Below are 18,061 nucleotides of genomic sequence, written 5' to 3'. Positions count from 1 at the left end.
CTAGCAACTCATTGAGCTGGTCTATATTAGACAGACATTATAAATCTGGAGCATGTAGATGGCTCAGTGGATAGAATGCTGGACCTGGAGTCAGAAAGAGCTGAGTTTCAAATCTAGCCTTAGATTCTTATTAAATGTGTGACCCTAGGCAAGTCACTTAACATTGTTTGCCTTCATCCACTGGAGAAGGAATAGGAATGACTCCAGTGTCTTTGCCAAGAAAATGAACAATATAAGCAATAGGTTCATGAAGAGTTTGACACAACTGAACAATATATTTAGGGCTCTCAAAAGGAACATACTAGGTGTGCTACAATATTTTAGATATATTATTATAGTTAAAGTAGATTTTATAAATAATTTATTTAACATAAATTATGCCCAGCATATGTAGGACACACTGGCAAGTGTGTAATATTCACAAAATGAACACCTAATATATATGGACACTAATCTCAAAACATGTCAGACCTTGAACACACAAAGACCTCAAGAAAAAAGGCTTGTTGAGGGAAAAGTGTTTCTATGACTTCCAATTCTTCTATAATATTGCCAAATAAAACATTCTGTAACTCTAGTTTTCACAGCAAAGAATATTGTGACAAAAGCAAAAAAAGAAAAATATGAAAGCCCATTGCCATAGATTGACAATGAAAAGGGCCTAGAAAGTGAACAACTTTTTTTGGACATCAGTATTCTTCTGGTAATATTATATGGCTCAAAATTAAGTAAAACTATAGTTTTTAAAGAATTAAAATTGATTATCAACTAAACAACAATAGACTTTTTTTTTTTGGTGCAGACCTATGTTTTGTTTTTTGACACAGTGAGCAAATTCCCTTTTCCAAATCAGATCAGTAAATGTGATTTAAGATGAAAGACAAATAATATAAACTGGCAGCAACACAAAGAAATGGATTTAAAAATGGGGTATATGTGTATAAAACCAGAAAAGTAGTTGAGCTAGACATATAACAAGAGCAATAACATTATGAATAGATGAACAGACCTTGTTATACTGTATCTGTAATTACATCATGTTTAGAAAGACCACAAAGTCTTATTTCTGAACTCTGGATATATCAATCCTCTTTGGAGGATGGATGGGAAGGTATAGAAAAGAATCACACAGGATTAATAGACATAGATTGGTTATGATCTGTGGAGGGAATAACCACAGTAGCAACTGAGACCACAGATGTATGGATATCTCTTAGTTGCCCAAGGAATTGTCCTATCTTCCTCCCCCAGTAGCATGTAGTTCCTGATTTTGTATCTATATGCTTAATAATTGTTCAATGCAAATACCAGAGATTGGCAGAAGTCTAATATTATTTATAGATGACCCTTATATAGGAGGGAAGGGAGGAAGGAAAGAAGGATAGAAGGAACATTTAAATTTTCAGGTATATATGCCAAAATAAAACAAGAAACCACATGAACATAATTCTAAAATGCTTTTTATACAAATAAAGTCAGATTTAAATAAATGGGGAAATAGTAATTGTTCATGCGTAGATATAACCAATATAATTAAAATGACAATTCTACCTAAACTAATCTACAAAGCATTGTGACATGCAAAATGAATAATTTTGAAAACATTGAATTTAACATTTTTTGTACAAATAAAACCAATGTAGCCAGGATTAGAAGGAAAATAGGAAATTGGAGGGAAATATTTTACAGTTTCTCTGATAGAGATTTCATTCAAATATGTAGAGAAATCTGTCAAGTTTATAAGAATATGAGTCATTCCACAATTGATAAATGATCAAAAGATATGAAGACTGTTTTTAGATGAAGAAATCAAAACCATATGAAAAATGTTCTAGATCATTATTGATTAAAGAAATGTTCATTAAAACAACTCTGAGATATCATCTCACACCTATCAGATTGGCTGAAATGATAACAGGGCAAAATGATAAATTTTGATAGGAATGTGGGGAAATGGGGACACTACTACACTGTTAGTGGAACTGTGAATTGACCCAATTATTCTAGAGAGCAACCTGGAATTATGCCCAGAGTTACAAAACTGTGTATACCTTTGGATCCAGTACTAGCCTCATTTCTTAAGTGATCTGGGAAAAAGGAAAAGAACCCACATGTTCGAAAGTATTTATGCAGCTTTCTTTGTGGTGACAAAGAACTAGAAATTGAAAGAGGATGCCTATCAATTGTTGTAGCATATGATTGTGATGGAATACTATTGTGGTGTAAGAAAATAATGAGTAGGTTAATTTTTAAAAAAATTGAAAAAATCTATGTGAAATTATGAAGAATGAAACAAGCAGATCCAGAACATTATATACAGCAACAGAAAAGTATGCTTATCTTTCTCCAGAGAAAGAACTAATAAATAGAAACAAACCAGGCAGTTTTACATATACATATATCTTTTTATAAAATGATACCTTTTCTAGAGCAGGGGGGAGAAAGAGGGTGGCAGATAGCTTGGAATTTCAATGTAACAAACAAATTGACTAATTAATTTAAAAAATAAGTCAAAAGGCCCCTTCTACTGTTAAATCTCCAGAGGTTAACATTTTGCTTTGTGGTTGGCTTATAATTGACCTAAATTCCCAACATTCTTTAGCACACCTATAACTGAAAAGCTCCTTAGTTACATACATGTGACAATTATAGGGATTTTATTCACTAATTTACAAATCTTTTCCTCAAGAAATGCCCAGATTCTTAGGATACACATTTTGCTAAGTCTGATTTTGAACTACTTGAACACAGTTTCTCTCCACCTTCCCTGACTTTTTCACCTCTTGCAGTTTATTGCCCAGGTCCTGTTAAACTAAAATTTGCTAAACTTTCATTTCCCCACCTGGCTGGAATCCTTTTCTTATCTATCCAGTAAGTTCTTCTTGTCTATAAATATCCTCTCCTATTGCCACAGCATCTCCTTCACAGTCATTGAAAGTATTCTTAAGTCATAAAGACAGATTGGTCTCACAATCGCATATCTTCACAGGAGTATCCTTGAAATGCAATGGTAGGAAAATGATCTGACATTATAATGCCATAAAAGCAAATGGAGGAAGGAAAAAACCAACAACTTCAGGATGAACAGGCTCCAGGCTGGACAACAAATATACATAGGCCCATTAGTTTCTGTTGATCCACTCATCAACACCAAAGCCTATTCAAGAGAATCTCTACATAGCCCCCACCCCCCACCCAAACCCATTCACTTTGAGCTCAGGAGGCATCCTCAAGGAAGTACTCTGACACAAGGTATTCCCAAAATCAAAGCAGACACCTGCACCCAAGAGATGTTGTCCTGAAGAAATCAGTACAGATAGAAAGGGAGGAAGATTAAATGACTGGGGGCGGGGGGGGGGGACAAGAGAGGGTTATGAAAGATGGGGGGGAGGGCGTCTCTACGAAGATGGGCAGTAGCAGATCGAGGAAGATGATGCGTCACAGTTCCATTGGTAAATATAAGCAGAACGACAGAGCATCAGCGCACCGAGCTGGAGAGGGGACGAAGAAGTGATTACCGCCCAAAGGGTCTGGGGAATACAAATTTCAGGTGACGAAAATTTGAGACTTTGGGGAGGTGGAACCAAAAGAGAACAGGAGGAGCAAAAAAGGAAAGGGTGGGTGATCCACAATAGACGCCATCACTTAGGCATAGGAGCCAGACTTATAGAAGGGGCCATTCCTGGAACCTGGGGATGTGGGGAGGGCGGGAAGGCTAGTGCTGGCCTTACCTGCCCACCGTCTGGTTGGCAAGCTGGCGCATCCGATTGAACTGCTTCTTCATCTTGTCTTTCGTAGCATACAGGAGTTAGCCTGGTAAAGGATAGAGAAAGGAGGTAGTGGGAACCTACCGCAGTTACATGACCCCCATGGGGAGAGAAGGAGCAGTAGTACTGCGGGGTGATTAGCTGTCAGGCCAGAAGCACTATTGCTCAACTGCTGCTTGCTGCAGCTGCTGCGTTGCCGGCTGCGGCGGTTGCTGCTGCGACTGCGGTTGTTGCTGCTGTATCCTCAATTGCAGTGCTCCTCCATTTTCACGCCTTCAGCTCAGCACTTGGCTAGGCTAACTCTTCTTCCCTGCCCTCCCCCTCCCCCCCGAAGGGCAATTGGAAGGTTAAGCAGTCATGTCACAGGGACACCACTACCCACGGGCTCAGCAGACTCCTACTTCCAGCCCCCGAGTCAGTATCCATAGTTGGAACCTCAGAGTCTCCCAAACTGTCTGCTGGGTGGAAGCTTCCCAGCTGCGCCTGTGCTAAGAACGTAGGGCATCCTGGGAACTGAAGTTTCTCATCTTTCTTGCTCACCTTTCTATCTCCTTAGATTTGTGAGATGATCAAAGACAAAGAATGTGCCAGTAAATGTTTTGACAACCAAGTTGTTCAGGAAGAAGAGAAAAAAATGCATATACACATATTTGAGTTTAATTTGCATCTCTAACACTTTCTTCAGTCTAGACACTCAAGAACAACAACAAACATCGAGCCCTGATTTGTAGCCTTTGTCAATTTAACAGCCATTTAGACCTAGAGTGTGCAAATTGTGGGCAGTAAAAAGCAAAAAAGAGAAACTACTCTCTTCATTTGGGTGGTAGGGAATAAGAAGACGAATCCTTCTCTGGTCCTCAGTTCCTTTGCAACAACAATGATTGTTCAGTAGAAAAGTGTTTCATGAATATTGACTATCCCAGGTAAACTTTTTTGGCCAACTCATTGTATAATATCACCTTAGCTGATGAAAGATTGTAAAGTTCCAGTTGTGTAAAGAATCAGGAAACCCAGATTTTAGCCCAGGTGTTGCTCTCTGTAATGTAAGCAAATTAATTTGTGGCAGATGTAGAGGTAATCATTCTTGTGATTTCTTTATATGCAAAATAAGAGAATTGTATTTTTACCTCTAGGTCTCTGAGCTATAAAAGTCAATCCAAACATACATACCACTGTTAATTATCAACAAAATAAATACTAATTTAAGCCACGATTTAGGCTGTGACTATAGTGTTACCCTACCAAAAATCATCCTGGGACAGTGACATCTATTATTGACTCATTTCTTCCAGTAACAGCTGACATCTACAAATATGTAGCACTTGCATTGCATTTACATTTGATTCTCGCATCAATCTTGTAAAGCAGATTCTACAGGAATCATGCCTATTTTTTCAGAGGAGGATAGTAAGGTTCAGAGAAGTTGAATTGTCTATAATCACACAGATATTAAATAGTAAAGGAGGGATTTGATTCCAACTAAGTACCTTTTCATCCAAAGACCTGTGTATTTTCCATTGTATAATATAACTCTGCCCATTTTCTCTTCCAATCCCATTATCATCACTGCTTTGGTTCATCCCAGAGAACTACATGGCAGAACAGTAACAGGCTGTCAGCTTCTTAGAGTATAATACCTAGGGAAAGAATGTTGGAGACAGGAAGGAAAAAAGGAAAATTTTAAAACATTACTTTTCATAAATGTACATAATTTGAATGCCATAAAATCATATTCCTTGTTTCTATGTAAATATCTATTTTGTGATAAATCAAGTTTAAGAGAAATTTTAATGGAATACAATGGATGAGTACAAAAACTCACCAACATCTTACAAGTTAGATTCCAAGCCAGAAAGTTGCTAATATGGCCTAAGAAAGAAGAATATGAAAGGAAAGGACTGGTAATTTGCAGGAAAAAATATCTGAGAGAAGACAGCCATAAAATCCATGACTTCAGATATGTATATGCAAGTATACAGAGCATATTTTCTGATGGGCTCATGATCTCATTATAGATATTCCATCCAGTGGTGTATGTTGTAACCAAACCACATCAAAGAATCATAGAATCCCAGAGTTAGAAGGTATATAAGAAGTCCAATCTCTACATGAAATAAAACCTCCTTTATTAAGAAGTGGTTATCCATCTTTTATATTCAGATGTTCATATAGGAGTCTATTGCTTCTTTTTACTTATTATTTTTATTTTTTAATTAATTAATTTATTTTTTAAAAAGTATTTTTTCATGGTTACATGATTCATGTTCTGTCCCTCCCCCCTTCTGGAGCCAACAAATAATTCTACTGGGTTATATATGTAGTATCACTCAATAACTATTTCCATATTATTCATTTTTGTAATAGAGTAATCTTATAAAAACAAAACCCCCAAATCCTATACCCATATAAACAAGTGATAAATCATGTTTTTCTTCTGCGTTTCTACTCCCACAGTTCATTCTCTCTATGTGGATAGCATTCTTCCTCATGAATCTCTCAGGATTGTCCTGTATCATTGCATTGCTATTAGTAGCAAAGTCAATTACATTTGATCATTCCACAATGTTTCACTTTCTCTGTACAATGTTCTCCTGGTTCTGCTTATTTCACTCTTCATCAGCTCATAGGTCTTTCCAGTTCATATGGAAATCAAGCAGTTCATCCTTCCTTACAGCACAATTGTCTGCCATCACCAATATATACCAGAATTTGTTTAGCCATTCCTCAATCGAGGGACATACCCTAGTTTTCCAATTTTTTTTTGTCACCACAAAGAGTGCGGCTATGAATATTTTTGTAAAAACATTTTTCATTATTATCTCTTTGGGGTAAAAACCCAGTAGTGGTATTGCTGGATCAAAGGGCATGCATTCGTTTAAAGCCTTTTGGGGATATATCTATATCTCTATATCTATAGAGATATAGATATATAACTTCTTGAATCATTGTTATACTTTTGGATAGACTCTAATTGCTAGGAAATTATTCCCTATATCAAGTATGTTATCTCTTCTCAATTCTTGATACTCCGTATTCATATTTTTTCTCTTTAAACAATTCTTCTTTTCCTCAGCATTAGAATTGTTTCTTCTTCTGTCATTAGAATTTTATTGTTGAAAACTTCATCTTCAGATTGGTTTACCTGTAGAAATACCCTCCCCCTGTCCACTCCTCTCCTCTTTTTTTCCTTCTCACATCTCCACTATTCTCCTCTTTGACATATTTGGATTTAAGACCTAATATTAGCATTTCTAGGTGGAAAGAATACAGTTTAGAGACTTTTTAGGCAGTTCCAAATTTCTTGCTTCAGTGACTGATCCAATTCACAGGGTCACCATCAATACATAAGTAAGTCTGTTTTAAATTAAAATTTATTGTCGATATTCCTTTATTTAGTTTTGTCCAATTCTTTTTGACCAGTATGGACCACAGCACACTCAGCTCTTCTATCTTCCACTACCTTCCAAAGTCTGTCCAAGGTAATGCTTGCAGTTTCCATGACATTATCTATCCACTTCATCCTATGCCATTCCCTTCTTTTGCCTTCAGTTTTTCCAATGAGTCCTTTCTTCTCATAGCTTTGTTATTTTTTAGGAAAATTATACCTGTTTCAGGAAAAAGGAGCACTCTAGCCGGATAATAACATAAGATAAACATGCATTCCTAAAAGAAGGATAACAATTAAATCATTACTATCTTAGTGGATCCAGTGACTACAGATGAATTGTAGAGTCATGTTTGTCTAGCCGGAAAAGAAAGGTGCAGAGTGTTTTTAATCCCCATCTACTATCTCTGCTTTAATCAGATCACAAGTTAGTTCTCATGACTATTCAAATATAAAAATATATGGGAAATAAGTAAAGTAAGCTTGAACTCATAAAGGAGTTAAATTTTACCTCACAAGGATAGGACGTGATGGAGTGAGAGCTATGGAGAGACATATGGTGGAGAGACATGACTCTGAAAGAGTGTACTGTTAAAAGCAATAGGATAAGCATATATTCTGTGTTAAACTTCTACTAAAAAAAGATATACTCATATGAGGAAATCTAGGAACCAAAGTGGAATGTAGAAGGTAGAAGCATGGTTGAAATCATTTGGATGTGTTATGTGGTAAAAATCAACTGAATCTCACTCTGTAAGGGACAACAGAATGTCCCGCAACAGAATGTTCTGGGCAAGGTCCCAGGAATTACAGGACCCCTGAAGTATGCCAGTAGTCACGTAGTTACCTACCTTTCATGTCTGTCCAAGGGCCCACCTGATATGCCCACCTTTCATGTCTACCCAGCATCACCCACCTATTATGCTAACCTAGCTAAATTATGCTAACATCATTAACAGAATGTTCTAAAAATATTGTCATTCCCCATAAAGTAACTCAACTATGACTGCTTTAACCAATATAAACTCCATTCTGACTCTTCTTCTTTGGGAACCCCTTGATTTGGCTGCCCTAGCATTGCTAGTAATAAACTTCCCCTTGCCTGAATTGCATTGTCTCTGTGTGTTCCTTGGGGTGGTCTTCCACTCGGACCCTAACAGATGAAAATAAATGAAGTTAAAAATGAAAATATTTTCTTGGACAGAAAATGTAAATAGATAAGAAGGTCAAAAAACATCAGAAGTCTGGGAAAGAGGCATAACCATACAATGATATTAGATTTGAAATATCTAGACATTTGCAGAAGTGTCTCTTTCTGTGTCTTTCGGTGTCTCTTCTTTCTCTCTGTCTCTGTCTCTCTGTCTCTGTCTCTCCCTGGATATCTCTGTCTCTCTCTCCCTGTCTCCCCCCATCCCCCGCCCAATTCCTATCTCTGCCAAAAACTGACTTTGGTATCTTGAATTTTCCCTATTTTCATGTTTCAAAGAAGTAAAGGAAACATCTATTCTAGATTTGCTTTTCATACAGTGGGGAAGCTGGATGAAAATATAGGAAATTTAAGGAGAAGTGACCACTTTATAAGCTATCTTTGGCAAACAGGCTAATTGGATTTTTAAAAAGAATTATATACATTTTTAAGGATACGACAGATACCTTTCAACATATACTCAAATGAACTGCTTTTAAAAGTCATTCTGAAATAATTTTTAAAAAGATATTATTAATAATAAATCTTTTATCTTTTACAATATAGTACTAATATTGACTGCTCAAATTCAGTTCATATTAAAGATATTTTATTTTACTTTCCCAGAGCTGGCAAAAAATTCCATCTGGGTTATAATGTAGAAAATATTTCATGTAGAAAATTCATGTAGAAAATATTTCAATTGTTCATTTCTGTAAAAGAATAATCATATAAAACCAAAACAACAAAATAAAATTCCAAATAAATTAAAGTGAAAAATATTATGCTTAGATCTTCATTCTGACTCCAACAGTTCTTTCTCTTGAGGTGGATAGCATTCTTTGTCATAAATCCCTCAGAACTGTCCTGGAATGTTTGTGAATAACTAAGTCTTTTTTTTTAAACATTATTTTATTGGGTCATTTCCAAACATTATTCATTGGAGACAAAGATCATTTTCTTTTCTTCACCCCCCACCCTCACCTCTCCCCTAGCCGATGCGTGATTCCACTGGGTATCACATGTGTTCTTGATTCGAACCCATTTCCATGTTGTTGGTATTTGCATTAGAGTGTTCATTTAGATTCTCTCCTCAGACATGTCTCCTCAACCCCTGTAGTCAAGCAGTTGCTTTTCCTCAGTATTTTTACTCCCACAGTTTGTCCTCTGCTTGTGGAGAGTGTTTTTTTCTCCTAGATCCCTGCAGATTGTTCAGGGACATTGCATTGACACTAATGGAGAATTCCATTACGTTCGATTATACCACAGTGTATCAGTCTCTGTGTACAATGTTTTCCTGGTTCTGCTCCTTTCGCTCTGCATCACTTCCTAGAGGTTGTTCCAGTTTCCATGGAATCACTCCACTTTATTATTCCTTTTAGCACAATAGTATTCCATCACCAACATATACCACAATTTGTTCAGCCATTCTCCAATTGAAGGGCATCCCCTCATTTTCCAATTTTTGGCCACCACAAAGAGCTCAGCTATGAATATTCTTGTAAAAGTCTTTTTCCTTATTATCTCTTTGGGGTACAATCCCAGCAGTGCTATGGCTGGATCAAAGGGCAGACAGTCTTTTATCACCCTTTGGGCATAGTTCCAAATTGCCCTCCAGAACGGTTGGATCAATTCACAACCCCACCAGCAATGCATTAGTGTCCCTACTTTGCCACATCCCCTCCAGCATTCATTACTTTCCATAGCTGTCATGTTAGCCAATCTGCTAGGTGTGAGGTGATACCTCAGAGTTGTTTTGATTTGCATCTCTCTGATTGTAAGAGATTTAGTACACTTTTTCATGTGCTTATTAATAGTTTTGATTTCTTTGGCTGAGAAGGGCCTGTTCATGTCCCTTGCCCATTTATGAATTGGAGAATGGCTTGATTTTTTATACAATTTATTTAGCTTTTTGTAAATTTGAGTAATTAAAACTTTGTCAGAGGTTTTTATGAAGATTGTTTACCAATTTGTTGCTTCCCTTATGATTTTAGTTACATTGGTTTTGTTTGTACAAAACCTTTTTAATTTGATGTAGTCAAAATTATTTATTTTACATTTTGTGATTTTTTCTAAGTCTTGCTTGGTTTTAAAGTCTTTCCCTTCCCAAAGGTCTGACATGTATACTATTCTGTGTTTGCCTAATTTACCTATAGTTTCCATCTATATGTTCAAGTCATCCACCCATTTTGAATTTATCTTGGTGTAGGGTGTGAGCTGTTGATCCAAACCTAATCTCTCCCACACTGTCTTCCAATTTTCCCAGCAGTTTTTATTGAATACTGGATTTTTATCCCAAAAGCTGAGATCTTTAGGTTTATCATATACTGTCTTGCTGAGGTCACTTGCCCCAAGTTTATTCCATGGATCCTCCTTTCTTCTGTCTCTTAGCCAGTACCAAATTGTTTTGATGACCGCTGCTTTATAATATAGTCTGAGATCTGGGACTGCAAGGCCCCCATCATATGTGTTTTTTTTTCATTATTTCCCTGGATATCCTTGATCCTTTGTTCTTCCAAATGAGCTTTGTTATGTTTTTTTCTAAATCAGTAAAGGAATTTTTTGTAAGTTCAATGGATATGGCACTAAATAGATAAATAAGTTTGGGTAGGATGTTCATTTTTATTATATTGGCTCTTCCTACCCATGAGCAGTTAATGTTTTTCCAATTGCTCAAATCCAGTTTTAGTTGTGTGGAGAGTGTTTTGTAGTTGTGTTCATATAGTTCCTGTGTTTGTCTCAGCAGATAGAATCCTAGGTATTTTATTTTGTCTAAGGTGATTTTGAACGGTATTTCTCTTTCTAGTTCTTGCTACTGAGCTGTGTTGGAATTATATAGAAATGCTGATGACTTATGTGGGTTTATTTTGTATCCTGCAACTTTGCTAAAGTTGATTATTTTGATTAGCTTTTTGGTTGATTCTCTAGGATTCTTTAAGTAGACCATCATGTCATCTGCAAAGAGTGATAACTTGGTCTCCTCATTGCCTATTTTGATGCCTTCAATTTCTTTTTCTTCTCTAATTGCTACTGCTAGTGTTTCTAGTACAATATCAAATAATAGAGGTGATAATGGGCATCCTTGTTTCACTCCTGATCTTATTGGTAATGGATGTAGTTTATCCCAATTACAGATGATATTAGCTGATGGTTTTAGATAAATACTGTTTATTATTTTTAGGAACGACCCTTCTCTTCCTATGCTTTCTAGCGTTTTTAATAGGAATTGGTGTTGTATTTTATCAAATGCTTTTTCTGCGTCTATTGAGATAATCATGTGGTTCTTGTTGGTTTGCTTGTTGATGTGGTCAATTATGTGGATGGTTTTCCTAATATTGAACCAGCCCTGCATCCCTGGCATGAATCCTACTTGATCATGGTGAATGACCCTTCTGATCACTTGCTGGAGTCTTCTTGCTAGTATCCTATTTAAGATTTTTGCATCTATATTAATTAGGGAGATTGGTCTATAATTTTCTTTCTTTGGTTTTGACCTGCCTGGTTTTGGAATCAGTACCATGTTTGTGTCATAAAAGGAATTTGGTAGAACTCCCTCTTTGCTTATTATGTCAGATAGTTTGAATAGTATTGGGATTATCTGTTCTTTGAATGTTTGATAGAATTCACTGGTAAATCCATCAGGCCCTGGGGATTTTTTCTTAGGGAGTTCTTTGATGGCCTGTTGGATTTCATTTTCTGATATGAGATTATTTAAGAATTCTATTTCTTCTTCTGTTAGTGTAGGCAGTTTATATTTTTGTATATATTCGTCCACATCGGCTAAATTGGTATATTTATTGCCATATAATTGGGCAAAGTAATTTTTAATGATTACCTTAATTTCCTCTTCATTGGAGGTGATGTCCCCCTTTTCACCTTTGATGCTTTTAATTTGCTTTTCTATTTTCCTTTTTTAAATTAGATTGACTAGTACTTTGTCTATTTTGTTTGTTTTTTTCAAAGTACCAACTTCTAGTCTTATTTATTAGTTTAATAGTTCTATCACTTTTTATTTTATTAATTTCTCCCTTAATTTTTAGGATCTCTAGTTTGGTTTTCTGCTGGGGTTTTTTAATTTGCTCACTTTCAAGTTTTTTTATTTGCATTTCCAATTGATTTATATCCCACTTTAATACCCCTAGGTTATCACTCCAAAAGATTGCATTTACAGAATTAAAGCCCAAAGATCATTGTTCCCCTCCTTTCCTTCTCCACAGAAGTTGCATTCACTCTCATTACAAGCCAGGCAAATCAAGAACATCAATCACCTTCAAGATACACTCCACTAAATTCTGTTTATGGACAGAAACCAAGCTACATTGCCAGGTGCTTTTAAGTAACACAAGAAAATTAGAACTTGTAAATTGGGGAAAACCCCAAACCTGGTCTGTCATTAAATTGCCCTTTAACCTTGTACCTAGCTATGAAATATTTTGTTACTCATCTCCTAAGTAATTGTGATTGTGAAAGCTGACCAAAAGTATCAATGATTCTCCTAGATCAGGGAGAGCTAACCTCTAGATCACACTGTTTATGTCATTCATCTATAGCAACAATGTTTCGTTGACTATCTCCTTAGGCTACACGTCTTATTGTTAAGTTCCATGGAAACACATATGTAGAAAATTGACTGTGTGCTAAAGAAGTATGTACTTGAAACCCTATATAATAAATAAAACTCTGTACTATGGCAGAACACTGTGTGATGCCTAAGCACGTGGGCCTGAGCACACAGTGTCTCTCATTTCCATTACTCAACTGGATTGTCACACTTAGACGGAAAAACCTTGGACCCTCAGAGAGACCATTGTATGGCTGTCTTTAGAGAGTGAAGTCTGGAGATGGGAGATCCTGGATTCAAATTTGGTCTCAGATACTTCCTAACTTTGTCATCCTAGGTAATCTAATAAAAAAAAGAAAGAAAGATGAGAATTGAATTACCAGTATCAAAGATGAAAAGGGTGATTTCACCTCAAAAGGAGAGGAAATTAAGGTAATTATTAAGAATTACTTTAGACTTCCAATCAAGATGGCAGCTTAGAAGCTGCGAAAGTTCAGACCTCGGAAACCCTTCCTTACCGATTGCAAGCTGAGTGCTCCTAGGACACCGAAATTCAAGCTGAACAACAGGACAGACCCAGGGAACCCTCCTCCCAGACCTGGATCAAAAGGTATGGCCCCCCAAAAGCTAGAACCCTAGATCACTTGGATTTAAGGGGCAGGCAGAAGGAAGGTCCAAGGACCCCCCCCTCCCCCAACCCAGAGTGCTGAGCGCATGGCAGCAGTGGGAACCTCAGGGCCAGCAAAAGGGCCTCAGGGCTGGCTATTCTGAAGGACTCACCTTGAAAGCAACCTGACCCAGTTTCTGGGGCACCCATCACAGATGGCAGGGAAACATAGAGAGAAGGGGGAAGCCTGTAGCTCCCTGGCTTCCTTCCATCTGAGTCTCAAGGGAGTTTCCAGCTTTAGGGCACCAGCTGAACCCAATCCCATCAGCAGCCCTCAGAGCTACTAAAAGGACAGAAACCTCAGGGCCAGCAAAGGGGTTGCTCGGAAGAGCTTACCTTGAAAGTAACCTGGGCCAGTCTCCGGGCATTCAACACAGATGGTAGAGGACGAGGGTTTTTTTTTTTGTTGTTGTTGTTCATTTGTTTGTTTTGGTTCGGGGATCATTCGGCCCACACCAGCTGAACTTAATCCCATCAGGAGCCCTCAGAACCCAGGGAGGCCAGGACCCTTCCCCACTTAGAGAGCAGGGTCTTTGGAAAGAACAGGGTGGGCAAAGGGGTTGCTCCAAAGGGCATTCCTTGAAAGCAACCTGGGCCAGTCTCCAGGCATTCAAAACAGATTGTAGAGGAGGGTTTTTTTGCTTCAGGGCTCATTCAGGCGAAACCAGCTGAACGTAATCCCATCAGGACCCCTCAGAGCCCAGAGAGGCCACGACCCCTCCCCCCTTAGAGAGCAGGGTCTTCTGAAAAAACAGAAACCTAGAGGTGGAGTCAAGATGGCAGCCTAGAAGGAGCATAGACCTGGCAGCCTGGCCAGAGCTTTGGAGATCCTCCAGATTTGCTCCAGCCGTCCAGGAAGTTTAAAACTCAGAGTACACCCAGCCTAACTAAGCTGAACTCAATCCCAACAAAAGTCTCCAGAACGCAGGGAAGCCCAGGCTCCCGACCCATCCTCATGGACTGCTGGACTTTAAGCTTATAAAAAGCCTCCAGAGGACAGGGAAGCTCAAACCCCCCAACAACCCTCCCCCAGAGACTATACCAAGAGATCTTCTGTTAAAGCTCCAAGAGGGGAGACTGATAGAAGTCCCCAAAAAACAAAAAAAAAATGAGAGGAACAAGAGCACAGACAAATATGGGGAGTATTTGAGCAAACAACAGAAAAAGAAGAAAGAAACTACAATAGATAGCTACTACTCAGCAAATAGAACAGAAGGGGAGAGATCAGCAAACGATAAACCAGAAATCCCAGAGAATTGGATACAGGCTGTGGAAGAACTCAAAACACAACTAAGAGAGGCTGAAGACAATTGGGAAAAGAACTTAAAAATTAAGATAAGTCATCTGGAAACAGAGGCACTTGAACTAAAAGGAGAAAATGGTGTCTTGAAAGCCAAAATCAACCAGCTGGAAAATGAGGCAAAGGAGATGAAAGATGAGGCAAAGGAGATGAAAGATGAGGTAAGGAGGATGAAAGACGATCTTCAAAGAAAATCAGACCAGAAGGAAAAAGACGACCAAAAAGCCAGAGATGAAATCCAATCTTTAAGAACCAGAATAAAACAACTGGAATCAAGTGACCTCACAAGGCAGCAGAACACTATAAAACAAAACAAAAAGAATGAAAAAATTGAGGAAAATGTGAAGCATCTTGTTCACAAAACAGACGATTTAGAAAATTGTTCAAGAAGAGAAAATTTAAGAATAATTGGACTACCAGAAGACCACGACAAAAGAAAAAGCCTGGACATAATACTAGAGGAAATTATCCAGGAAAACTGTCCTGAGCTCCTAGAGGGGAAAGTGGAGATTGAAAGAATCCACAGATCACCCCCTGTATTTAATCCCCAACTGACAACACCAAGAAATGTTATAGCCAAATTCAAAAACAATCAGATGAAAGAAAAGATATTACAAGCTGCCAAGAAGAAGCCATTCAGATACCATGGAAACACGGTGAGGTTAACACAGGATCTGGCTGCATCCACACTGAAGGACCGAAAGGCATGGAATATGATATTCTGGAAAGCAAGGGAACTAGGTCTACAACCAAGAATAAAATACCCATCAAAACTGACTATATTCTTACAGGGGAAAGTATGGTCATTCAACACAACAGAAGAGTTCCAAGCATTCATAAATAAAAGATCAGACATGAGCAGAAAATTTGATGTCCAACCACAGAACTCAAGAGAATCATCAAAAGATAATTTAAAAAGAGGGGAAAAAACAAACAAAACAACAACAAAATTTTTTTAAGAGACTCAGTAAGTTAAAATGATATGTATCCATATAAGAAAAGAGGTCATTGGTAACTCTTAAAAATGTTGCTATCACCTGAGCAGCTAGAAGAATTACACTCAGAGGGAACAGTGACAAACTGTATAGGATGAAAGGACAAGTCATAAATAGGTATATAGATATATGCATGCATAAATACATATACATGTGTATGTATATATATATATACATGACTAGAGCTAAAAAAGAAAAGAGGTTATGACTAAAAGAAATGGGAAAAGAAACAAATGGGGGTAAATTTATATGTCACAAAGAAGCTCATGGCGGGAAGGGGGAGAACATTGATACACTGGAAGGGTAAAGAGGTTGGAGACAGGAAATACTCAACTCTTATGTACTTTGAAACTGACCCAAAGAGGGAAGAACAATCCAATCCATTGGGGAAGAGAATAGATTTGCACCCTATAGGGGAATAGAAGGGTAAAAAACGGCCTGGTAGGGAGGGAAATAGTACAAGGGAGGGAGAGGGTGGGGGGGGGAAATTTTCAAAAGACTACAGGGGAAAATAAGGGAGGGAATAAGAAGGGATGGGGGTAGAAAGGGAAGTAAAATAAGGGAGGGAATGGGAGGGGGGACTGACTATAAACAAACATTGATATAGAAGGAAATAGTGAAAGAAGAAAAGGCAGGGCCAGGAGTAGAAATCAAAATGCTGGGAAATACACAGCTAGTAATCACAACTCTGAATGTGAATGGAATGAACTCACCCATAAAAAGCAAGTGAATAGCAGAGTGGATCAGAATCCAAAACCCTACCATATGCTGTCTGCAAGAAACACACATGAGGAAGGTAGATACGCATAGGGTAAAAGTAAGAGGATGGAGCCAAATCTATTGGGCATCAAATGATAAAAAGAAGGCAGGAGTAGCAATCATGATATCGGGCAAAGCCAAAGCAAAAATACATCTAGTTAAAAGAGATAGGGAAGGTAATTACATGCTGATAAAAGGCAGTATAGACAACGAGGAAATATCTGTACTCAATATGTATGCACCAAATGGCAGAGCATCCAAATTTTTAAAGGAGAAACTAGAGGAGCTCAAGGATGAAATAGATAGAAAAACTATACTAGTGGGAGATCTGAACCTTCCCCTATCCGAACTAGATAAATCAAATCAAAAAATAAATAAGAAAGAGGTGAGAGAAGCAAATGAAATCTTAGAAAAATTAGAGTTAGTAGACATATAGAGAAAAATAAATAGGGACAAAAAGGAATACACCTTCTTTTCAGCAGCACATGGTACATTCACCAAAATTGACCATGTACTAGGGCACAAAATCATTGTAAACAAATGCAAAAGGACAGAAATAATAAATACAACCTTCTCAGACCACAGTGCAATAAAAATAATAATTAGTAAGGGTACATGTAGAGTTAAATCAAAAATTAATTGGAAATTAAACAATATGATTCTCCAAAACCAGCTAGTTAAAGAACAAATCATAGAAACAATTAATAACTTCATGGAAGAAAATGACAATGGTGAGACATCCTTTCAAAACCTATGGGATGCAGCCAAAGCAGTACTCAGGGGGAAATTTATATCCTTGAGTTCATATATTAACAAATTAAGAAGGGCAGAGGTCAATGAATTGGGCATGCAAATTAAAAAACTAGAAAGTGAACAAATTAAAAATCCTCAGATGAAGACTAAATTAGAGATCCTAAAAATCAAAGGAGAAATTAATAAAATTGAAAGTCAAAGAACTATTGATTTAATAAATAAGCCATTGAAAAAAAAACAAATAAAATTGACAAAGTACTAGTCATTCTAATTAAAAAAAGAAAGAAAAAACCAAATTGACAGTATCCAAGATGAAAAGGGAGACCTCACCTCTAATGAAGAGGAAATCAAGGCAATCATTAAAAACTACTAGGCCCAATTATATGGCAAAAATATGGCAATCTAAGTGATATGGATGAATACTTACAAAAATATAAATTGCCTACACTAAAAGAAGAAGAAATAAATTACCTAAACAACCCCATATCAGAAAAAGAAATTGAACAAGTCATCAAAGAACTCCCTAAGAAAAAATCCCCAGGTCCAGATGGATTCACAAATGAATTCTATCAAACATTCAAAGAACAGCTAACCCCAAGACTATACAAACTATTTGACAGAATAAGCCAAGAAGGGGTTTGACCAAATTCTTTTTACAACACAAACATGGTACTGATCCCAAAGCCAG

At 37.3% G+C, this 18,061-nt stretch overlaps 1 protein-coding gene across 8 annotated transcripts in view; it reads right to left on the bottom strand.

Moving 5' to 3' along the window:
• ARHGAP44 (Rho GTPase activating protein 44) overlaps positions 1–4,258 on the bottom strand; it is a 179,707-nt gene extending 175,449 nt beyond the window's left edge. For 4 of the 8 annotated variants that reach the window (XM_056817465.1, XM_007483374.2, XM_056817462.1 and 1 more), the window contains exons 1-2: positions 4,150–4,248; positions 3,732–3,813 (exon numbers count right to left, since the gene is read on the bottom strand). In XM_056817465.1, the coding sequence (XP_056673443.1) occupies positions 3,732–3,813; positions 4,150–4,193 (126 nt within the window). In that variant the 5' untranslated portion in view covers positions 4,194–4,248. Of the gene's footprint in view, positions 1–3,731 lie in introns of all 8 variants that reach the window. The other 4 variants (XM_056817468.1, XM_007483375.2, XM_056817463.1 and 1 more) reach the window with 3 other exon arrangements.
• Between the last annotated feature and the right edge of the window lie 13,803 nt (positions 4,259–18,061).

This window comes from Monodelphis domestica, chromosome 2, assembly GCF_027887165.1.
Source record: "Monodelphis domestica isolate mMonDom1 chromosome 2, mMonDom1.pri, whole genome shotgun sequence".
NCBI lineage: Eukaryota > Metazoa > Chordata > Mammalia > Didelphimorphia > Didelphidae > Monodelphis > Monodelphis domestica.
The sequence above is the reverse complement of the archived record's forward strand: the minus strand, read 5'-3'. Positions and strand labels throughout refer to the sequence as shown.